This window comes from Arachis hypogaea, chromosome 15, assembly GCF_003086295.3.
Source record: "Arachis hypogaea cultivar Tifrunner chromosome 15, arahy.Tifrunner.gnm2.J5K5, whole genome shotgun sequence".
NCBI classification, from domain to species: domain Eukaryota; kingdom Viridiplantae; phylum Streptophyta; class Magnoliopsida; order Fabales; family Fabaceae; genus Arachis; species Arachis hypogaea.
Genome location: NC_092050.1, coordinates 1,912,488 through 1,936,304, shown reverse-complemented (window position 1 = coordinate 1,936,304; position 23,817 = coordinate 1,912,488). Strand labels below are relative to the sequence as shown.

General features: G+C 30.5%; 3 protein-coding genes across 4 annotated transcripts; all 3 read right to left on the bottom strand.

The window, feature by feature from the left end:
* Window positions 1–27: 27 nt before the first annotated feature.
* Window positions 28–3,610, bottom strand: LOC112747480 (plastidal glycolate/glycerate translocator 1, chloroplastic-like). The gene is made up of 7 exons (XM_025795514.3): window positions 2,826–3,610; window positions 1,943–2,204; window positions 1,669–1,784; window positions 1,335–1,444; window positions 1,034–1,211; window positions 803–932; window positions 28–419 (listed from the first exon to the last, which is right to left on the bottom strand). The coding sequence occupies exons 1-7, from the start codon at window positions 3,247–3,249 to the stop codon at window positions 254–256; spliced, it is 1,386 nt and encodes a 461-aa protein (XP_025651299.1). The 5' UTR covers window positions 3,250–3,610; the 3' UTR covers window positions 28–253.
* Window positions 3,611–8,719: 5,109 nt separating this feature from the next.
* LOC112747479 (4-coumarate--CoA ligase-like 6) lies at window positions 8,720–12,369 on the bottom strand. 2 transcript variants are annotated; one of them, XM_025795513.3, is made up of 6 exons: window positions 11,034–12,369; window positions 10,582–10,771; window positions 10,202–10,347; window positions 9,696–9,763; window positions 9,396–9,498; window positions 8,720–9,298 (listed from the first exon to the last, which is right to left on the bottom strand). In XM_025795513.3, the coding sequence occupies exons 1-6, from the start codon at window positions 12,093–12,095 to the stop codon at window positions 9,185–9,187; spliced, it is 1,683 nt and encodes a 560-aa protein (XP_025651298.1). In that variant the 5' UTR covers window positions 12,096–12,369; the 3' UTR covers window positions 8,720–9,184. The 2 variants fall into 2 exon arrangements, with proteins under 2 accessions (XP_025651298.1, XP_072073546.1); XM_072217445.1 differs by having other exon boundaries at window positions 9,447–9,498.
* Window positions 12,370–16,283: 3,914 nt separating this feature from the next.
* On the bottom strand, window positions 16,284–22,671 carry LOC112747477 (CSC1-like protein At1g32090). The gene is made up of 11 exons (XM_025795512.3): window positions 21,914–22,671; window positions 20,823–20,975; window positions 20,603–20,738; window positions 20,412–20,513; window positions 20,159–20,281; window positions 19,980–20,060; window positions 19,520–19,860; window positions 19,022–19,267; window positions 18,260–18,584; window positions 17,880–18,113; window positions 16,284–17,079 (listed from the first exon to the last, which is right to left on the bottom strand). Exons 1-11 carry the CDS (start codon window positions 22,225–22,227, stop codon window positions 16,744–16,746), a joined length of 2,391 nt encoding a protein of 796 aa, XP_025651297.1. The 5' UTR covers window positions 22,228–22,671; the 3' UTR covers window positions 16,284–16,743.
* Window positions 22,672–23,817: the final 1,146 nt, after the last annotated feature.

Genomic DNA, 23,817 nt, shown 5'->3' with positions numbered 1-23,817 from the left:
GGATTACTGCTATCTATAAATTACAAATTTAGAGACAAATATCATTTTATTGATTTTGTTCCATAAATTGAGTCACAAGGATATATATACATATATATGTTAACTAACTTTTATTTTTCCAAACATGACTAAATACACAAGACAAATTAATGATCAACACATAATATCGCTCAGCACATTTGTTCCCAATAAAAGATATGACATTGTAAGGAATAAGCACAAGAAGTTCCAAGTATGATCCATGATCTAAGTGCTAACTATTCCACCCAGAGCCAGCAATTGCAAGCAAACTTTGTCTTGCTGCTGGAATTGTGCAAAATAAAGATCCAAAAATGCCAGTCAAAGCATAAGCAATGGCACTAAACGGGAGCGCCTCCGGTTCCTCTGCTGATAACGCCGCTGTCGCCAGCCCATGGGAACTGTACACATTGTTTTCATTGCAAGCAACATAAGCATCTAAATTGTATTCGCTCGAATGCATAGTATTGTGTCCGATACACTATGATACGTAAAAATACAAATACGGAAATATCTATTAAATAGAAAATGTATATTCATACATGATATTGAATATATAGTTAGAATGAACAATCTTATATAAAAAAAATCTAAGGCAGCATAACTGAAGTATTTGTGCACCATATTAAGGTATATCATTGAAGAAGAATGTAGTTAGTCATTTGAATGGTGTATTTCTCGAATCATTAACAGTGTCATTGATCATTAACTTATTCAGGTCAATGAAGTTGCATAGATGCAGTTTCTTATTTCAACCGAATGATCTATGTATTGTGGAATTTACCTTGATGCAGCTGCTATTCCTCGAGCAATTGGATCATGAAGGCGGAGTATATTAAGCGCTGATTGCACGAAATTTGCTCCAATCAAACCAGTTGCAACAACCACAGCTGCTGTGAGAGCTAAATTGGCACCTGCAGATACCATGGACAAAATTTCAAAGCTGGAAATTGTTTACCTTTTTGCTTGAATAGAACAAATTAAGGCCAAGCAACTGTGTATACAGAAAATCTACCTTCGAAAAGTGACACGATGTTGAGTGCCAATGCGACCGTTATACATCTGGGTAGAATGGACACAGTTAATGATGGGTCTAATGCAACTAGACGTCCAACAATGGCAGTTGAGTACAATGAGAATAGTGTAGAGACAATGACAGAGGTGAAAATCTCAGCCGCGTGCCTTTTCATAAGCTGAATAAAATACATTAGAAAAACTATTAATTGATGGCTTCCTCATTTTTGCATATCAAAAAGAACATGCTGAAATGTTTTGTTGCATTATAGGATTTATTCAGTGAAAACTGAGATGGTCACCGTTCTTTGTTTGAACATAGAGAAAGCAAAGGAAAGAATAACAGGTCCTAAAAATTCCAAAAGAATGTCACCAGCTCCAGGATCAGATGATGACTCTGTAAGGTAAAATCCTGCAATATTGAAAGAAGAATAACAAATTCACAACATAACTAGTTCATTATGTAGTTTCAACTCAGCTAAACAAAAGAAAGCCATTTAAGGTATGTTTGGTTGAGGCGTAAAAATGGCCTGGAAGTTTTCGCGGATGAATTTATGTGAAGTTAGAAAGGGAACTCATCCATGGACCCTAAACCTTCAACCAAACATATCTGAATTGTCAAAATTTCAACTATACCTAGAGCAGCATCATACCCCTGCTTGGACAGCAAACCAAAAGCGTAAGCCACTAGATTGGGAAATATTAAGGAGAATATTACTGGATGGAAGATCATTTTCACCTTTGATGGCAATCTGGAAACAAAGTTGCAAAAGGGAAAAAAACAGTGGTTTATGTTGTAGACTGTAGAGTGCTAATAGCATTTTCTATAGGAACATCTCGCTTTCTTTGCCATATAATTTCATCAGACAAAGTCAACATATATATGCAGTAACGAAGAGGAATCATTTACCCGGAGCCAACAATGTAGCCTACTACTGTGGATGCAAGATAGAACAAAAAGCATGTTCTGGCACCTGTCCCAAGTGCTGTTGGGAAAAGCAATGCCATGATGAACGATACAAGGAAAACCGCAATCCATGACCACAATTCAATGGAGGAGAATGAAGGGGGCTTTTCCATAGGCTCAGGATCGATCATTTCGGTCTTCACAGCCTTTCTTACAGCTATAGCTGTAAAACCAGAAACAGAAAGTGTAGCCAGCCATCCTCCAACTGCACAGCATTAACAACTCTCACCATTACATAGTAAACAAAAACATCAATTACACAAACAAATCTACATGAAACCAGGAATTTTGGCTTTGGTCCAAACTGTGTTCTTTTCAATACTTATTTCACCCTACAACCATCCTTAATCCAATTAAAACCCCACACTTTCTCCCCCGATATAACCTTATTCTAACCATAACAAGAGTTTAACCAGTCAACCGAACGATACAAATGAAAGATTTCAATTGGAGCAGATTTTCTGATTTTAATAACCAGCTAAAATGCACTAAAGTACTAAACACTAGATTATGAAAACAGCATAGCAGTTTGCACTGAACCCAAAGAGTGACGTAATAGAGAATAAAGTATATGCTGAATGATCTTAGACCTTTAAGTCTTTATACATTTATAATTATTAATTACATTTATAATTTGTTGACAAATCCATCATTGAATTTTATAAATCCTGTGTGTATATAATGTTAAATTACGAATTGCAAGTATAAGTAAACACTAGATTATACTAACAAGTGATTCAGCATGAACCTTAATCTAAATTAACATCTATTAAAAAACTTATAAAAATAAATAAATAATCAAACTAAGAAAACATGCAAACGCTACCTATAATACAGCAAATTTTGATGGCAGAAGAAGCTGGAATTTCTCTAACAGAAATAGGTAGCACCACCAAGTAAGGAACATAGAACAAAGGTAACCATCTATTAATAAACATAACCCCAGGATCAAAGAAATTCAAGAAGGCCAAAGCTGCAAAGGGATTAACATAATCAAGCACCATCAAAACTGCGAATATGCAGAACATGACAAACAAGGCACTAGGGAACTCAAAGGAAGCTGCTTGGAACACTTTCTTGAAACAGAAATCAACACCGAGGAAGAGAACCAGTGGAACAACCCAATTGAGCAGCCTAAGAACATGAAGACCCAAAGTTCGGATCAAAGGGGAAGAAGTGGAGGACCCAGTTGGGGGTTCAGCTTGTTTTGGCAAAAGTTGCTGCCTTTGGGTGTTTTCTGGGGTGCCCATTTGGAATTGAATGAGAAAGAGTTGATGGGTGTGGCTTATGTGAGCGAAAGGAGAGGGCTTTTGTGAGGTTTGGAAGAAACGAAGGCCATTGAATGAGAAAGAGAGAATGTCTCACTGAGAACATGTAAAAGGAGTAAATGAAAAATGATTGGTCACGGTGATAGATGGCAGCCATTGAAGGAAGGAGACGGGTGTTGAATGAAGTTTCGGCTATGAAAAACGAGTTACTACTGGCCATTATCATGTCATGTTGTATAAAGACAATAAATCCGTGGGACATACTCAGATGATGTTGATCTTAATTCGTACATAGCTGTGTTAGAGAGAGAGAGAGTTGTTTGAACTTTGTTGTCTCGAATTTAGATGCTTTCAAGTGAGAAAAATGAGTAAAGTGGTAAAGTAAAAATGAATTATTATTAATTTTATAATTTTTATAAAACATATGTATTATTATTTTAATTTAAAAATAATTAATTTTTTATTTTAATATTTTATCAATTTTTTATTTTAAAAATCCTTGATTCAATAAACTCACTTGTTCATTGGGTTAGAACTATAAAAGCCATGGTACTGGGGAGAGGGAACTCTAGCGGCTCATCCTTAAACGCTCCTTGCTAAGTATGGAGTGTTGTACACCTTGTGAATTCATTAAATCTGAACTCTTTATTTATTATATTTTATTTGAATGGTCTAAATTTAAAAAGGCAACCTGTTAATCAGGTTAATCATTTTTTTACAAGTTTTAGATTTTTTTTGTAAATCTCAGATATTGGGCTGAAGTTCAAAATAAAAAATAGTACATAAATATTAAAAACAACATGTCTGTACAAAAAAAAGTTATTAGACTTTAGAATTAAAATAAATAATACATAAAAAATAAGTTAAAAAATTCATGTACTAAATCCAGAAAAAAAAGATATATTAGAATCTTAAAAAAAATATTAAATATATATTATGTATATAATATTAAAATTTAAATAAATTTTGTTTTGTGTGAAATAAAACTATAATATTAAATATAAACACAATGATAAAAATTTTTGTGTTATATATATATAATATTAAAATTTAAGTAAATTTTGTTTTATGTGAAATAAAATTATAATATTAAATATAAAGACAATGATAAAAAAATTTGTGATATATATATATATAATTTTATTTTGTGTGAAACAAAATTAAAACATTAAATATGAATAAAAAGATAAAAATTTTTGTATTATATAAATTTAATTAAAAAGAACATATATACAACATAAAAATCAAACAAACATATAATAATTTTATTTTGTACGAAACAAAAATTTATATAAAAAATATTTATATAATTAAAATTATTAACAATTTTTTTATTGAAATATGTTATTTTATTATATTTATAATATATTATTTTGGATAATTATATTATTTTAGTTAATATATATTATTTAAAAAATTATTTAAAATTTATTATTTTGTATTAAGAATATTATTAAAAATATATTATTAGTTTTTCTTAAAATAATATTTTCTTTTATTTGGTTCAAACACTATGACAATAAAAAATTTTATGTAATTGCGTTTATTTAATAAATATTATATTCATTTATTTCTATATTGCATGTAAATAAATAATTAATGTTTAAAAAGTTAATGAAAATTATGTCATTTGAACTATAACTCGTTGATAAAGAAAGAAATATTCTTAATTATATATTAAATAGAATAATTATTTATTAGGCTCGTTCTTATACAAATAAAATTTTTTCTTAATTTTATATCTGTAATATTTTATACCAATTAACTTTAAAATTTAATTATTTTTTGAATAAATTAATAAAAAAATAATACAAATAATTGTTTAAATATAATTATATTTTTATTTTTTATTTTATTATGTACAATTTGAGGATAATTTGAAATAAAAGATAATGAACTTTATTGTAACTGCCATCTATTTTGTGCTTTGACTATGTCGTCATCTGATGGAGCCTTCATAGAAACCGTGATTCTTCTACATAATCGATTTTGCGTTTGGAGTTAGCCAACCAGCAGCAGCGACAGACATGCGTCTTTGAAGATCATTTATGATAGATGTGGAATGTGGTGGATTCAAAAGCGTTAAAATCTGTGATTAGTCAGAACGATAATGGAAGCATCTGCCAACAAATAAAACAGTGAAAATGCTTGAAGACATCATCACATCGACAATAATAGAGTAATGGAGGAATTCAATCAAATTTTCTTGAGTATTTTTTGGTGCAAAGGTCGTCCGTGTGTTAAATGAGGGAATTAGTATTTTTGTTAGTGCCGGTTTGTTTGTTCAGCCTATGACAAAAAAAAATAATAACAATAATAAATAAATTAAATTTACCTGATAACCTTTGATAGTAGATTAATTTTTAAAGAGTGTTGCACTCCCTAGTTTACCTAGAGTGCACTAGCTTTCGCCAACTCTAACATAGGAAATTAATTACACCACTAATTTATTAGATATCCTTCAAATACTATATTCATATGTATTTTCGCAAGTAATATTGTTAAGTGTGATATTTTATTAATTAACTATAATTAAATTAGTCTAATATAATAAAAATTAGTTATAGCTAGTAATTACTTTTGTAAAGAATTTAAATAAAAAATCATATTTTAGTAAGTTATAAAATTTGCAAAAGGATTGTAAGTATACCATTGCAATTATTTTTTTTTTCTAAATAATTGTCCTAGATTAATAGTCAACCATTCAGGTTAACTCCTTAACACCTTTAATATAGATGGATAGAACCCATTGCAATATTTTGATGAGATCGTTATGTTGGATCATTCTTAGGAGTTCCTCGAGTTTGGAAAATTTTAAAGAATGATAATGATCAAACATTGTTAAAAATAATTAAATTATAAAATTATTAAGTTATTAATTTTATTGTATTGATTAATAATTTTGTTGTGTACAAATTTTATGATTGGGTCGAAAATTAAACAAGTCTAATATGATAATAATATTTAGTTTTGAGCAAAAAAATGCTATATGATATGTGGCTGAATTATTATGTTAGTTGAGCCAAGAAATTGTTGTATAAATTCGAATTTAATCTTTGTTGCAAGACCAATAAAACTTGGTCCAAAATTAAAAGAGGGAAGAAAGCAAAAGTTGCTTGCCTTGCACAGATACCTATTCCCCTCTTTGAATGGAATTCAAGTTCATTTAAATGGACTTTATGGCATTGGTAATAGGAGAGAGTAATTTCAAAATTGATTTGATGGCTTTTATAGCTCTCACATGTTACTTAGCATGGGGAATAGGAAATTAATTTTTTTATGGCCAATTCTACTGTGCCTATGAATTTTTGCGTAAATGTTGTCTAACTTACTTTTTGTAGTAAGTTTTGATTTTTTAAAAATTATTTATTTTTATATCTTTTAAATAAAATAATAACTTTTAACCCTTTTTAGTAAATAGACACCACATTATAGGTACTATAGCATTCACCTTTCTTTAATTTCATTCATCAATTCCATCGAAAGCTTTTTTACTCTCCTCTCTCTTTTCTCTCTAGTTTTCGATCACTTCACTGACAGAGAAGAAGTTTGAAGATGCAAGCTATCAGAGGTAGAAGAATAGAAGTTATGAAGAAGCAAGCGGCCAAGGTGATAATGACCCTTGCAAAAGGAAGATCTAAAGTATGGCGTGACTGAGATCTTTACCACTAAAGGTAAAATGTGGTGAGAAAGTCTCAAGATCTCCATACCTAGAAATGGAAGCAATCCATTTCGGTCAGAGAAAAAGATCTCTGTGGCATGCTCGTCTCTACTTTTTGTTCATCCATCATAGAAGGTAACTACATAGATGAGGAAGCAGAAGTGGAGCAGAAGGAGTTGTCAAGGATCAAGTGTTCATCAAGGGTCAGAAATCTTTCTTGGGGACCAAGTCAAGATGGAAGGCTCAGATTGATGAAGCTTGAAGAAAAGGGATGAGAGAGAGGTAATTGCATGCTGGTTTTAGCTTTCGGTTCCTTCTCTCTTCTATCTATCCGAACCGGTTTTGATGTTGAAGAAGAAGAAGTTGGCTCGGTTGAACCGTTTTAACCTTGGAAGCTTCCCCTTCTATAATAAAGGTGAACGGCCAAGGGTTGGGATAAGGAGAGAAAGCACAGAGTTCTCATAACTACCCAAACTAACAGAAGTTCTTCTCCTTCAATGTTTTCTATTTTGTATTTTCTTTAAGTTTTGTCTGTCTTGAGTTCTCATGGTGAAAAAGGCAAAACAGTGAGGTTTGTAAAAAAAAACCAGTGAGTGAAAAAAGGCAGAGTGTACAAAATTAAAGAAAAGGCTATAGGTGTATTAGAGGTCCTTTGTACATCTATGTGTTGTGTATCATGATTATGTGGGAATTTCTTTACAAGTTGAGTTAGCACTTAGCAGTTGAAAGTTTGGTAGGTGACTAAGTCAAGTTCAGAATTGGGGATAGATTCTAGACTTATCTCGGATAGGAAGGGTAGTTTCCAGAGAAGAATTGGTGTCTGTAATCTGATTGATTATAGTGAAATTCCATCATTGTTGTGATGGAGACTGGATGTAGGCTGCATTGCACTTAGCAACTGAATCAGGATACTTCTTGGTGTGATTCTCTCTCTCTTCTATTTCATTTCTGATTCTGTTGCATAGGAGACAAAATTGAAAAATATCTCCTGACTGGTTACGAGACAAAAAGAAAATGTCTCTTGACTAGTTACGAGACAAAAAGAAAAAAAAATCTCCTGAAGTTATCTCAAAAGGCAGAAAGTAACGCTCAGCAAAAAGGGACTAAAATCCAATCCTCCTTCTCTTAACCACTAATTACCATCAATTCCAATTTTTGAAATATCATTTTTTATTTAGATGTGTGGGGTTGCAACACGAATTCTAGGTGAAGAGGAAGAAGAGTAGAGTAAACGATTAAATGTCTCTAAAAGATTATTCGTTATCTAAATTGGTCTTCGAAATTTTTTTTGTGGATCAAATTCGTCTTTTAAAGATTTTAAATTAGTTATACTAATTATTCTGTTACTTCCATTGCTAACAGCATCAGAATTTATTAATGTGATACGTTAAATAACATCAGAGTATACATTTAATAGTTTTAATTGATTATTAACATAATTAGTTTATAAAATTAGATCAAATCAACCGTAAATCGAGGGATCTCTTTATTAAATTTTAATTTGATCTAATTTTATAAAATTATTATGTTAATAGTCAATTAAGACTACTAGATGTATATTGTAGTATCACTTAACATGCCATATTTGTAAATTTTGACACCATCAATAAAGAAAATAATAGAAAGACTAACATGACTAATTTAAAATCTTTAAAAGACGAATTTAATTAAAAAATCTTTTAGAAATCAATTTAAAAAAAGAGTGATCTTTCAGAGACTAATTTGATCATTTATTCAAAAAGAGTATGTTCATTTATCTTGAAGGAAAAATAAGTCCCTTGCCAAAGAAAGTAATCATCAAAGTTCAAACTCAGCTATCTAACTTGAATGGTTATTACAAATAAGAGTGACGCCACAAACATCATATCTATTGGAAGCCACTAGTTGGCAAACATCCAATTATATGAATGCATGGTAACTAGCTGCTAATGATATGCGATGCAGCTTTATTCTCACATCTAAAAAATGTTAATTTCCAGTATTTGAATTGAATCTATTGACCACTTATTTCAAAGGATCCTTATTCAGATATGTACACAAATTCTTGGATTATCCTTCAAGAATTGATAAATTCATAGGTGATTATGTCATTTTTTTTTCAATAGTGGTATGCATAATATGTGTAAAGCTCAAAAGCACCTAAGAATTTCTCAAAAAAAATTGGAAAAGAACCAAAACAGAATGGTTTCCATCAACATGAATAAAATTTGAGGATAAGCCACTGCTAAAAGAATTCCTTTTTTGTTTTGGGTTCTTTTAGAGTTTAGAAGTGGAGAAATTCCTAAGCTGCCTCCGAAGGATCTTCCCAGTTGGAGATCTTGGTATCCTTTTAATGAAGATCACTTTCCTAACCTTCTTGTATGGAGCAACCTGCAACAAAATAGTTAAAATTTGGGTAATGATTCAAGTATTTGTAAATGTGAATTCATATATAATAGAAATTATGTATGTGCTATGAAGGAAGAACCTGCTCAGCAACATAATCTATTATTTGCTTTGCAGAAATCATGCTTCCAACCTTCCTGACCACAAATGCTACTGGGATCTCCCCGGCTGCTTCGTCCATGGCACTGAAATGGAAATCGACGCAACACTCTGCGTTAGGCTTGATCGCCAAAAATGAACTTTGAAAAGTACCACCTTCTTATATGTATATACATCGAAACAAGTGTAAAAATTTCAATCATTTGAAACATACTGCTCAGGAACAATTGGAGAGAATACTTGCAATTTGTAAAAATCAGTATACACAAGTATTCATGCTTACGCTGTAACTGCGACATCAACAACTTCCGGATGTGAGATTAACACAGCTTCTAAATCAGCAGGGGCAATCTGTTACATATCACATACCATGTATGAATATCTATAGTACAACAATTAATTTGATTAAAAAATAGTGGCAGCATAGAAAGAATTTCATAACTCATATCCATCCTTTGTGAATGAAGACTGTTATAGACAAAAGTTTTAGAAATATGCAACTACCTCCTATATTCTAATCCTTTATATAAAGAAAGCATCCAATGATTTATGACAAAGGTTGCAGATTGTATAGTTTGATGGTGGATTTTCTATTGAAATTTCCATCCAAAATCCCCCATTTATTTGTTGGTGTTCCTATTTGAGTTTTGACTACATTTTACGCCATTCTACCATACATTTGAAGACGAGAAGCTTCTGCAGTTTACCATGTGCATAAATAAATTACTGATATTTTCTGCTGAAGGAAATATTGCTAAATATTTTATTGAACCGAGAATTTGATTATACCTGAAAGCCCTTGTATTTGATGATATCTTTCAAGCGGTCTGAAATATACAAATACCCATCCTGATCAAAATAAACAACATCGCCAGTATGCAGCCAACCATCTTTATCGATTGTTGACATCGTCGCTTCCTCATTATTCAAGTACCCTGGGAAATCCACGGGGAAAAAGATATCATATTTACAATTCACCGGAAGAATACTACACATAAAGTACATGCTATTGCCATATTGTGAGTAATATGTCCATGAAACTTAGATGGCATTTTCCCATTGAAGCAAACTAAAAGTTTATATATGGCAGAGTAATAAACAAGGTTAAAGCCTATTTAAAAGGTTAATACTTTACATTCTACATATATTTGGGAAACACAGATTTATACCTTTCATGATTGCAGGTCCTCTCAACCAAAGCTCACCACTGCTTCCCGGAGGCAAGAATTCACCGCTACTCCAGTCTACAACTCTTGCCTCCATGTTTGGAGCTAACAATCCTATTGACAAATAGTTGTGCAACTTTTCAGTATTGAAGCCACGTGTTCCTACCGCAGTCGACTCGGTCATTCCATAACCCTAAGATGAAACAATCTTACAATACATTCCTAAAATTTTGGAAAAGCAAAACTACCATAAATAAAAAGGGTGGTCCAGTATTTGCTATATTAGTAATGTGGAAAAGTAATGGCACAATAATAGTACTCAGTGTTTGCTATATTCAGCTCACAAATATGATCACAAAAGACAAAAATGAAATGCAGTAACTCAAGCAATTAGATAGATGATAGCAGATAATTCACAATTCACATTCTTTTAAAAGTGTCACTATAAATAGTACCTGTATAAAATCAACATGAGGAAATGTTTCCACAAAGTCTTCAATAACACTTTCATTCAAAGGTGCTGCACCGCTGGAGACTTGCATCAAACTCTGCAAATTACTTCCATTAACACCCTTTCCTCTCCTTGTCAATGCTGTCAACATAGGCGGAACTACCGGGAAGTGTGTAACCTTAAACTTGTCAATTGCATTGATAACCTCATCAATGTCAAATTTCCTCATTACAATGACTGTGGAACCCAAAGACAGTAACCCCAAAGCAAAAAGCGATAGACCATACACATGGAACATTGGAAGAACAGCTAGAAACACATTGTTCAAGCAAGAGTATTCATATTGAGAAGCTTCAAACCTCACAAAAAGCTCAATCATAGAAATAAGGTTCTTATGTGTTAGAACAACTCCTTTGCTCACCCCAGTTGTCCCTGAAGAATACAATATAGCAGCAGTGTCCTCCTGTCGAATCACTGGCCTCATCGAAAAACCAAATTCACCAGAAATCATGTTACTAAAACATGAGAAACAATCAAGCTTCAAACCCTCCTCATTTTCTGGCACAGCAACAATGGGAATTCCTAATGGTTCTACTTTCTTGAAATTTTCAGGCACAGTGAAAGCAAAACTCACACCACAATCTTTGATTTGTTTATGTATCTCTGAGACACTACTTAGAGGGTTCAATGGTGCAACAACAGCACCTAAACACAGAACACCCAAGAACACAATGGGATAGTAAATGGAATTTGGAAGCAAAAGCAGAACCACATCACCTTGTGAAACACCCATTTTGTGAAGACCATAGGCCATGGATTTGACAAAAGGTTGCAACTTTGAGTAAGAAACTGAAGACCCAGATGAGGAATCAACAAGGGCTGAAACCCCATTATGGCGGTGGGAAAAGACGAAGGAAACAAGGTCCGTAAAAGGGTCTTTGGGAAGCTCCAAAGAGAGGTGTTTGCTACGGTAAATTCCATTTTTTGGTGAATACCAATGAGGGTACGTGATGAGCGTGGTGCTTATTCTGTTATGTGGCATGTCAAAGTTCACATTTGCAGCCATTGGTTCAACTTCAAGAATAAGAAGAATAATTGAAGAAGAAAGGAGAAAGAAAAGGGAAACTGGGAAAGAACCAAAAGGGGTTTTCTTTTTGGGCTTCCTTCGCTTTTGTTATGGTTTGAGTTCAATTGAGAGAATGTTTGAATGGCTTTGAGTGAATATTTATATGCAACTGTGAACTGTTTATGTAAGGAAACAGAGCAACGTGACAATGCAAAGCTTCAAGGACCACATACCCGCTTTGTGGAACTCAGATTTCATTTATTTATTGTGGTTCAAAAAGAAAATTAAAATTGTTATTTTTAAAGGGGATGCTTCTCTAAAGACGTCTAAAACGGGTTTTTGTAAAGACTTTTACGTGTCGTATTATTATTAGACGTATTAATAAATTGATTATTTTTAAATTTTTTAACAAATTAAAATAAAACTAATTTTTTTATAACAATAACAATAAATCCAATTTTTTTAGAGATCTGATTGTATTTTTAAATTTTTAGAGATTTAAATATCTGCAAAACAAAAAATCAGAGATATATTTATCTTTTTATCAAAAAATTTAAAGATACTCGATTTAAATTGTGTAATTGGATCGGATCAAATCAAATTTAATAATTATAATGCAGACAATTGAGTTTATTATTGTTGGTATAATAAACCGATTTTTCTGATTTATTAAAAAATAAATTATTAACTTATTTAACAAAGATATCCGATAATAACATATAAACATATAAACATCTTTAAAAAAAATATTTTTAGTATCTTTATTAAAGTAGTCTTCGTTATAAAATTATAATATTTGAAATTAATTATTCTCTCTTGCTTTTTATTGCTACTCAACCAACGACCTCTTTCCACAATAGCCAAACTCAAACCTTCAACACCATTCCCTTCACTCCAATTAGGCTAAATTACTTAAAGAAATCAAATAAGGGCAAAAACTATCAAATTATTCTAAATGAGAAAGAATAATATTTTTATTCTCTTATTTTTTTTTATATAAATTGTTGTTTTTATACTAGTTTTCATAAATTGTCATAGTGAGTATAAATTGTGGGATAAAAGGTAATTTTAAACAAAATAGAATAAAACATTTGAGAATCTCATAATTTATGACGTTCAAGGCCAAAATTTAGTAAAATTCCATAATTTATACAAAATTACAACAAATCAATATTTTTAAGTTTTAATAAATTAATAAAAAAAACATGTATAATAGTATTTTATATATTTTTTTACAATTGAGAAATTATAATTCATATAATTGACACGATTAAAAAATCAAAATTTAAATTATAAATTTTAATTTATCTATTTATAACATGAACTATTAAACTTTAAAGACTTAAAATTCAGTATTACAAAACATGACAATGTTACCTTATTATAATTTACTTTTTTAATTCAAATAAAATTATTCAATTTAATTTATTATTTAAAAAAAATAACATGACATGATTATTTATAATTTTAATATTATTTCACTTATTTTTCTTTAAAAATATATTTTTTTTATTCTGTAATAAGTGATAAGTTTATTTAGAAAAATAAAATGACTAAATGTTATAAAGTATAAATTTTTTATTTAATAATGACTTTTATAAAAAATCATATGAATGAAAAGTTATTATTTGTAATTTCAGTAGTATCACTTAATTATGTGTACATATATAAAATTTTCAATTCAAATTTAAAAGATAAAAAAATTATATTTTGTTTAAGAAAAGGCTAACACATTATGAGTACACCAAAAAGACTAATCCTAATATTCCAAAATCCAAACATGCATATATATAAATGTTAGGTGATCGATATTTTTTTGTTTTATCTTCCTTTTAAATCAACACTAGCCGGTGCTTCATCATGTATATATTAAATAGTTGAATAGTTGAACATAAAATTTACTTTAAATATCAAAATCCATGGTTTGTTGTAGTTCTGTATAAATCATGGGAATTTTTTAAGTTTTGGCCTTCAACTTCATAAATTATGAAATTCTCAAATATTTTATTCTATTTCATTTAAAATCATTCTTTATCTCACGATTTAGGTTCATCATGACGATTTATGCACTACATAATATATAAGCATGAATTGTTATATCGCACCAGCTTTTACATTTTCTTTAAGACGTTTACATGTGTCATAATATTGTTAGATTTTTTTATTAAATCAATTAATAATTTATCTTTTAATAAACTATAATAAAATCGATTTATTACAGTAATGATAATAAATTCAATTATCCCTACTATTAATTATTAGACCTATTTTGATCCGATTAATTTACACAATTTAAATCGAATTATGTTTAAATTTTTTTATAAAAAAATAAATATATCTCTTTTTTGTTTAAAAAAAACAAAAAATTATGATCTAATGAATTATGTAAATTGGTTCGTTGGATCGGATCTAATAACAATTGAGTTTATTGTTATTACTATAAAAAAATCGGTATTATTTTAATTTATTAAAAAATTTAAAAGTAACAGATTCATTAATACGTCCAATAATAATGTGACACATAATATCTTTACAAAAAGACGTTTTATGCATCTTTATGAGAACATCTCTCTTTCTTTAAAACTAATATAGAGGCAATGATTACATCAAAGTGGAAAGATAAAAACGTTGTCCTTTTTTATTTAAGACAATTTAATAGTTTTTACTCTTAGCTAAAATTCATACCTAAATTTTCGGCTCTTAGTTTTTAAATCAATTTATGAAGCTGGCACTCATATGTAGATGTTTGCATGTTAAGAATCGTTACATAATTTTATATGTTTGTCTAAATTATTATTTATAAATTATTAATAATAAAACAGTAATTATTAATTATAAATAAATGGCAAATAAAAGTCAAATTTTTATAAGTAATGAAATGTGATCATTGTATTTGATAAATTTCATTGCGTAAAAAAGTAATATTTATTTCTAAAACTTTCATATTTCCCAAAATGTTGTGGTAAAAAAATCGAGTCTTTTATCTATTTATTTAATGAATAAAAATAAGGTTTATTATATCTTTTTGTTAAAATAATATAGGAGCCACTTAAATAAAAATGTCAAAAAATTTTTTTTTTAAAGATGCTTTTTAAAAATTAAAAGTTAACACATATAATCAATTAAATTGTGTTATTTTTATTGAAATTAGACCGGACAAATAAGTTTAGCCAAAAAATTAATAAATTAAATTTTGAACCGGTATAAATTAATATTTTTTATAAAAAATGACTACAATATCCCTATTATAAAAAAAAGTTAAAATACCCTTATATATATATATATATATATATATATATATATATATATATATATATATTAAAAACTCTAAATCAACAGGGAAGAAAAAGACTAAAATTTAGGATTCTCAAAATTAATATATATAATAAGAGTATTTTAATCATTTTCTATAATAAGGATATTGTAGTCATTTTTTATATAACAATATTAATTTAGACCAATTCAAAATTTGATTCACTATTTTTTGGTCAAATTAATTTATCTGGACTAATTTTAACAAAAATAATATGATTTAATCTATTATATATGTTAAATTTTAATTATTAAAAAATATTTTTAAAAAAAGACGTTTTAGACATCTTTATAAAATGGCATCAAGACTTATAATTAAGAGAATATTTTAGTCTTTTATAATAAAATTTAATACTTTTTAAATCAATTAAACACTTTTAATATTAAAAAAACATTATAATCATTTAAAGTTAGTCCTAAATAGTGTAGTTTAGTCGTTTTAAAATCAACTCCGATTTTTTTTTCATTCTAAGACAAATGAAATAACCTTAATCTTAAAAGAGTTATTTTAATATTTTAATATTTTAAAATTAACTAAATAAGTATTTTAACCTTCTAAAATAAGAATCAAATTTTTATTTTCTAATTCATTCAAACAACTTTAATTCAAAAAAAAATATATTTTAGTTTTTTTTTTTAAATTACTCTTAAAAGAAGCATTTTAAATTTTAATCCTTTTAGAATTAACCAAATTGATCCTTTAATCTTTTAAAAATCTAATCCAATTTATTTACAGATAATGATTATAGGCAATGCACAACAGCAAGACGATTAAGTAGAAGTAAATACCAAAAAAAGAAAAAGTACAAAATGATTACTTTCTAGGCTTCAAACTATATTATCAAGTGAAATTCTGCCTACTTAAGCCACCACATATTTTGAAAAGAAATCATATCACTTACATAAGAACCAAAAAAACCATATAATTACAGTTGCAATGGTAAAACTTTAAATGGCAAAATACCAAGGTAGCGTTTGTTTTGAAGTACTAGGACAGAAACTGGAAAACTAAGACTCAGTATTATGTTTGTTGGTCTAGAGACTGGTACTAAATTTTCAGTCTATGTCTCTAAAATTTCAGTATTTCAGTACCTCCAAAAAGTAGAGATACAGGAGATTGAAATTTTCGGGGATGGAGATTGAAACTTTAATAACATTTTATACCTAAAATATCTCCATTTCAAATAATTAATTTCAACTTTAATTAATTTTGACTTTACCCTTTGTGCAAATTAAATTAGAGCTTCTCTGTCTCTCAATCTCTTAGTCTCTATCTCTCTTCCAAACGCTATCTAAGTTAACCCAATACCAAAGTTCATATATATTGTTTCTGAGTTCAAGGTTCTCCTTGATAGTGATAACCATAGCGGAGATGAGAGGGTTCATGGTAGTAATAACTAGGTGGTGAAGTTGGATAGTCATTATAATGAGGTGGAGAAGGTTCTTCAATATGATGATGATGATGATGGGATGCAGAAGGGGAGCTATGCTCACTCATCAATGGAGGACTAGCTGCATGAGTTTCATGTTTGTCTACTCTTACTTCAACCAACTCCTCTTCTTCAACCTCGAACGACCGGAAGATCGGATGCAAGTACGCGTCTGCTAGATATGCCTTGATGTTTAAGTCAGGTTCTGTGGATTTCTCTAACAAATCCTTTGACATTGCCTCCTGAATACACATGAAATAGAAATCAGTTTCCAAATATAGGAAATCCAAGGCTTGTTCAGGTTCTGTTTTCATTTTCTATTTTCATCTTTAGTGTAGAACAGAAAACAGATGTTATCATTTTTTGTTTCTTTCTTGGCAAAATCCTAAAAGGAAATAACATTAAGGATAAAGTACTAAATTGATCCACTACGGTTTGGGCGTAATTCTGTTTTGGTGAATCCAAAAAAGTTTCATTTAACTTCAATTTAGTCACACCGGAGGTCAAAGATAAATAATTAATGAAATATTCTACATAACAGCAGCATAAGAATAGAGTCGATAATCTAGAGAATAAGTACAAGCTCCAAAAGCACAAAATCAACCGTAGATGTATCAATACATTTATTTATCGTTTTTCTTATAATTAAAATGAAATATTTTCTATAAAACTAAAAAAAAATGTTGAATACATGTATTGATGCATCCACGGTTGATTTTGTGCCTCTGGAGCTTGTACTTATTTTTTAAATTATCGACCTTGTTCTTATCCTGCTGTCATATAGGACATTTTGTTAATTATTTATCTTTGACCTCACGGTGAGACTAAATTGAAGCTAAATGAAACTTTTTCTGGATTCAAATAGGACACTTTAAACTTTAAGGACTAAAACAGAATTATGCCCAAGCGTAAGGACTAATTTAGTACTTTACCCTTAACATTAAAAATGAAAAACCATTAGAATTCTTGTCTATCTCCTAAGGTTTGTTATCCTTGACTAGTTGGCAAGTTGTAATATATTGGCCTATTGCATATATCATACCTCAAGTGGGTACTTCCTGAATGCAGGCTCGAATCGGCTCCGGCAGTAGACATGAAATACATATGTCAACGCCGGTAACATAACGAGCAACGGGGTAGACTTAGCCGCCTTCTTGGTGCTAAGCAGACCCAACAGGAGGAGCTGTGATATTATCAAGCTTGCTATGATTCTGCTGTGAACATGCGGCCAAAATGCAGCAGCACTTTCATACTGTTGATTGTACACATTGATTATCTGAATAATTAACATATAAACTTATACTCAGAAACTACACAAAGATGATGAATGAATTCTGAATCAATGCATTTGCATAGACACTCCAAAAACTAGGTGAATCTGAGCTTAAGATGTTATGAGATCATATTGATAGAGACACCGACCTGATGGCGGTAAACCAGATATGCAAAGGCAAAGAAGACGACGATGAAAGGGAGAAGGAGCGGCGTCACCACGGCATATACAATTCCAAGAAGGAAGTATAGTTGAAGACTTGGAATAGTCTCTGGAAAGTCGACACTCCCGGGGTCCATAGCCTTTCCTCTATCTCTGTCAGTTTTAACTAAGAACATGTTCTTGAGATGATAGATAACCAATGGCTTTAATCTGAGGATCTCACCAGCAATTCCAGCCCAGCCATCAACCATTATGTATGTCATAAAGAAGGTGGCCTTCATTGGAATCGAAACTCCGATGGTTCTAGGAATCCTGTTACCAATAAGTAGAAAAGATCAGTCACATTGAGTATTATGACTTCATTAAGACATATATATACTTTGAAAGTTGTTGAGGTTTGATATAAGGTGGGTACTCCAATGAAGATATTATAATTGTCTTCATGTAATAATTTTTTTTTTTGATCCTTGGATGATGGATTGTAGGGTTAGATTTTGATATGTTAAAAAAGTGTTCTTTCTATTTGAAGTGTGGCCAAATCAATAAATCACACTTTTATACAAAGGATCTTCATAAAAAGATGTTTTTTACATCTTCATTTGAGTAGCTCCCTTGATATAATAGGTTGATAATAGAATGAAACATTATAAAAGGTTTCCAATTGAAAAATTGCCAAATATAGTATAAACATTCAAAAGAACATAGGAATCCAGAACAAACTCAAGTAACAATCAAGAAAGAAGTTATACTGTGTAGCTGACTGGTGAAGGAATGCATGCAGCTGCTCGAATGCAGTTCCGGTAATAATACTTCCCAGGAAAACATTTACTAGCATAAAATAATAATATTTCGATGCAGTCTTTCGCTCTAGCGTTGACAATGCAATATACCCCTCAATTTTCGACATGATCATCAGAACGGTGGGAAGAATATATAAGAATATTTTAAGGGCTAGACCAGGGAGAAAACCTTGTAGAAATGACTTGATGAATTTCCTGCACAAAGCCAAAGAAAATTTTGTGAACCAAAGTAAGAAGCAAGTTATCTAAGAGAAATTTGTGTAGTGATTATAAAACAAGATAAGAAAAAGAATAGGCATTGGGAAGTAAGGAATAATAGCCAATTTCAATGCCTTCAAGGCATAATAGAGAGAACACTAGATCTAGAATTCTGATCCATTTCAACAACTAAAATTAACAAATCAAAATCAAGGATGCAAAGGTGGTAATAGACTTAGGTCCACTTACAACTCTATCACAGTTCTGAGGAAAGGAGCAACTCTTTCAAGACCCTCCAAATTTGCAAGGGATTGCACAAAGGCAATGGGAATCATGTAGAAGAATATCAAGGCAAATACTAAAGCTGTTATCACGAATTTTCGGATGGTCAAAGAAACGAATGGAATGGCCAGGTTTCGCCAATATACATCACGAGGCTCTGGAGCCCAATCAGTCAACCACAGAGTGGGATTTTTGCTTTGTTGGGTTTGAGCACAGACCGATGCTCCCCAACGTGAATCGAATGAAAGAAAAGCAACTGGCAAAACAGATTTTGAATCTTTTATAACTCTCTGGCGCTCTGATATCATCTGCAAAAGATGTAGCTCAATGAACACAAGCAAAATGCAAGTAGTCCTGAAAGGACTATGAAAGGAGGTATCAATGAACATTTAACATGCAAAGAAAATAGAATGAAAACATGAATTACCAATGTATCAAGGTCCTTAATTACTTGTTTGTAGTACTCAATAGCATCAACTTTCCGACCCAGAAGACCTAAAAAGCCGGTCTATAAATCGAGACAGGATAACAATATCAGATCAGGAATCAGAACAAATTTTCACAAAGTCACTAGACAAATTGCTCGAGTTCATATGAATCACATACATTGACAGTTGGTCTCTTCTTGTCAGGATGCCTATCAAACTTTAGCTGGTAATAGTCCAGCCAATTTTGAAGTCTCTCTCTTCTTCTCACAAGCTTGGCAAATTTGTTTGCATTGTAGACCCCCTGGAAATTAAATGCAGAAAAATATGAATATGATGTTCTGGAAAGAAATGTTTTGCTCAATTAACTACATCATTGACATCATTGCTCATCAATTAACTTATAGAGTGAAGAATATAATGAGAATTATTACCTGGTGTCCAATATAATGATTAGGGTGGTTTGTTTGAAAGAAGCTATCCACCGTTTCAGATATCGAGTGGCCAGAAATATGAGGGATATTTCTGACAACTACCTGCAACAAGCATGAAAAACATGAATCTGTGAAATAGAGTTTCAAAGCAAATTAGGGAAGCGAAACCAGAACTAAGATATGCAACTCACTGTGAATTGCTCTACACGCCTGCGTTGTGAGGCGAAGAAAGCCAATCTCATTGATGCTACATTATCATACTCCTTGTAAAGCAGGAAACAAATCCATGCTGTGAACAGGTATTCTAATCCTATGTGAACGAAAAATCTGAAACAAACAAGTAACTGTATTAGTACTAAATCATAGTACCAGCAATATGTACTGTATCTGTAATTAAAACAGTAACCATACCTTGTGGATTTAGGAGGAACATTCGATATTGAGAGTTTATCAATGTTGCTCACTACCAATTCTTTTCGTAAGAAAAACAATGTCCCACTTGACACATTTACTGGAATCAAAATCAGGAGTGCCACCACAGTCACTGGAACAAAAATCTTTATGCTGCAAATATAAGAAAAAATAAACAAGATTGAGAATAAGCATGGCACAGTAGAATAATTTGAATAACAAAGTTAATTTAAAAATAAAAGTAGCTGCTTCTACTAATTTTCATGATGTGCAAAAAAGATACACTCCCTCTGCATATTGATAATTCATTTTCGGTGCAATTTATATCTATACAAACTAATTTAATATAAAACTGTGTGGAGTAACTAAATAATTCTGAAATTCCAAGGACTTTGTAAATATAATAAACAGAAAAAACCGCATGTGCAACCCACATAGACATAGGTAACTCAGAAAAGGTTCACATGGATAACACACACCCAAAAGCTAAAGCTTCCACGGAAAGGCTTAGAAAAAAGCCTGTAACTAAACAAAAGAAAGTTGAAAACCACACGGCACAACTCCGAATATCACTTATTAATCAAAATTATGCAATCCTCCAATACTCCATACCATAAGCATGAAAAACTAGAGATTGTTCTTCAACAAAGTTTCCAACATGATAACCATCAATTTCACAACAAACAAAATCACAATTTCCAGAATCACATGAGAGCAGATAAGTTTCCACGGCCCTTTTACTTCAAAAGAGAATATTAAAAGAAAAATGCAATGGACAATGCACCCAAAAGTGAGATAATATAAAATTCAAAGAGTGAACCAAAAAGATTAGAACTTTTCACAACCCATTATGAGTTTTGATGAAATAGCAGATAATAGTAGGACATAAACAACAATTCAGCAATATAAAAAAGAGAATTATCAATAAAGTTTGAAACTTCAAAACAACACAGGATAATGCACCAAGCTTTGGTTAGATAGCAACTGATAGTAGAAGACAAACAAGAAATAAACAATCTAGAAAGAGAATTACCAATAAAATTTGAAACTTTAAAGTAAAAGCAGAAAGCTACAAAAGGGAGAATGAATACCCAAGAGTATAGATTCTGAGAAAAGCAGCAGAGTCAAGACCAGCATGGGTAATGATCTCAGATTCACTCATCCTTAGAGCCTGTGGCATCCAATTGAGAAAAGTAAGGTAAGTTTTGAAATTGAGGTTCACAAATTTCCCAACAAAGTTTCTTGTTCCCCTTGGACTGCTCCTTCCACCACTGATATACCATTTCGGAAAATAAACTCTGTCATTGATGGGTTGAATTCTGAGAAGAGCAAAAGCCAGCAAGAATGCAAATGATGTGAGAATGTTTATGAGTGCTGAGACACCAATGTCAGCTAAGGTAGCCATTGCAGAAACCACAACATAAACACCAACAACAAGAGAATGAACGAAGCAACTAGAAGAACAGATAGAAAAGAAGATAACGATGCGTTGAGGAAGCAAACAAAGGACAGTGGTGGGAATAGAAGGTGAAGAAGGCAACGAATAATAACTGATTCTCGTTTAACTCACACTACAGCAGAAAAAGTGGGGTTCTTTGCTGTAAGTTTAGACTTTTAGTGACATAAAAAAAATTGAGTAAGGTCATTAAAAAATTGAAACTTTGGGGTTCCGTTTTGATTATTTTATTGAAAAAAAAAGGAATTGGGTGTTGGTTTATGATGAGTTAGAGTGCACTATCATCCTATAGCTAGTAGTTGAATATTTGCATGTTGCACATGGGAATGAGAAAGGACCTTTCGGGATTAGAGAGATAAAGGTGGCATAATAGCATTGTTGTGTTTTGGTGTTAACATAAGTATATGTTTTGTTTTTTTGTGTTGTGTCGTTTTGAGTTCCATGTGTCTCTTTTTCTGCCCTTGGATTCACATGACCTCCGTATAAGTACGAAGAGGCTATGTCATTTCATATATAACTCGTTCGTAATATAATAATAGTAGTTAAATATACGTATAGATTTTTTTTGTATCAAATTAAATTCACTTTAATACAAGAGTATATAATTAGTGGGTGGATTCACACAATTTTTAAAATTGTGTGGTTTATGTAATTGTCCCTTGGTGCATGCTAATGAAAATCAATGATGGTGTCACGCATCAAAGAGATTGGGAATTAGTAGAAAGCAAAAGAAAACATATAAAAAAGGAATGAAAGGGACTAATCTTTTTGGGGTTTATGTCTTACTTTACCGGAATCTTTTCAATAGGGAAAAAAAAAGTTGGTGTAATAATGATGGAATCGCTATATTCACGGCAATAAATCGGTGATGTTAACCCATATGCATATGCACAAATTATTCTGCCTTATCCCCCAATATAAGAAGATAATAATCCGTATGATTGATTTATTCTGACAAAACGTAATCTATATTTTATTTTAAATGTTGGGACAGTATCATTGCCGAATATATTTATTATTTAGTTAATGTCAAGGAAATAATATTTAAAATTATTTTATATAATATAATAATTATAATTTTATATACATAATATTTATAATTAATAAATGTAAAATAAAATAATTTTATATTATTTAAATAGTTTTATCTAAATTCACTTTTTGGTACGTAGAAGGTTGATAATTAAAGAGAAAAAATAATAATTTTTTACAGTATTTAAATTTTTAGATTTAATTATTTTGTTAGTCTTTATAATTTTATGGGTTCTTATAATTTTTTTAATTAAATTTTTACATTATTTTTAATTTTGTGATTAGATCTTTTCGAGTATAAAAAATATTAGCTTTAACAGAATATTTCTTTATAAATTGAAAGTATTTATAAGTAAGAATCTAATTAGATCTTTGACCATATATTTTTAGTAGAAATATTCTATTAATTTTAATATTTTTAACATAAAAATAATTTAATTATAAAATTAAAAATAATATAAAAACTTAACTAAAAACAAAAATAGTATAGGAATCTAATAGTAAATT

Excerpts from the sequence above, each read along its gene's own strand:
- LOC112747480 (XM_025795514.3), bottom strand. The coding sequence starts at position 3,249 with ATGGGCACCCCAGAAAACACCCAAAGGCAGCAACTTTTGCCAAAACAA. Across the intron at positions 1,785-1,942 it reads GGCTACATTGTTGGCTCCGG|ATTGCCATCAAAGGTGAAAA; the intron begins GTAAATGATTCC and ends CTTTGTTTCCAG. Across the intron at positions 1,212-1,334 it reads CTATGTTCAAACAAAGAACG|CTTATGAAAAGGCACGCGGC; the intron begins GTGACCATCTCA and ends TATTTTATTCAG.
- LOC112747479 (XM_025795513.3), bottom strand. The coding sequence starts at position 12,095 with ATGGCTGCAAATGTGAACTTTGACATGCCACATAACAGAATAAGCACC. Across the intron at positions 10,348-10,581 it reads AGGACCTGCAATCATGAAAG|GGTACTTGAATAATGAGGAA; the intron begins GTATAAATCTGT and ends TGGATTTCCCAG. Across the intron at positions 9,499-9,695 it reads GTTGATGTCGCAGTTACAGC|TGCCATGGACGAAGCAGCCG; the intron begins GTAAGCATGAAT and ends TTTCCATTTCAG.
- LOC112747477 (XM_025795512.3), bottom strand. The coding sequence starts at position 22,227 with ATGGCTACCTTAGCTGACATTGGTGTCTCAGCACTCATAAACATTCTC. Across the intron at positions 20,976-21,913 it reads CTCAGAATCTATACTCTTGG|CATAAAGATTTTTGTTCCAG; the intron begins GTATTCATTCTC and ends TTATATTTGCAG. Across the intron at positions 20,514-20,602 it reads GGCGTGTAGAGCAATTCACA|GTAGTTGTCAGAAATATCCC; the intron begins GTGAGTTGCATA and ends TGCTTGTTGCAG.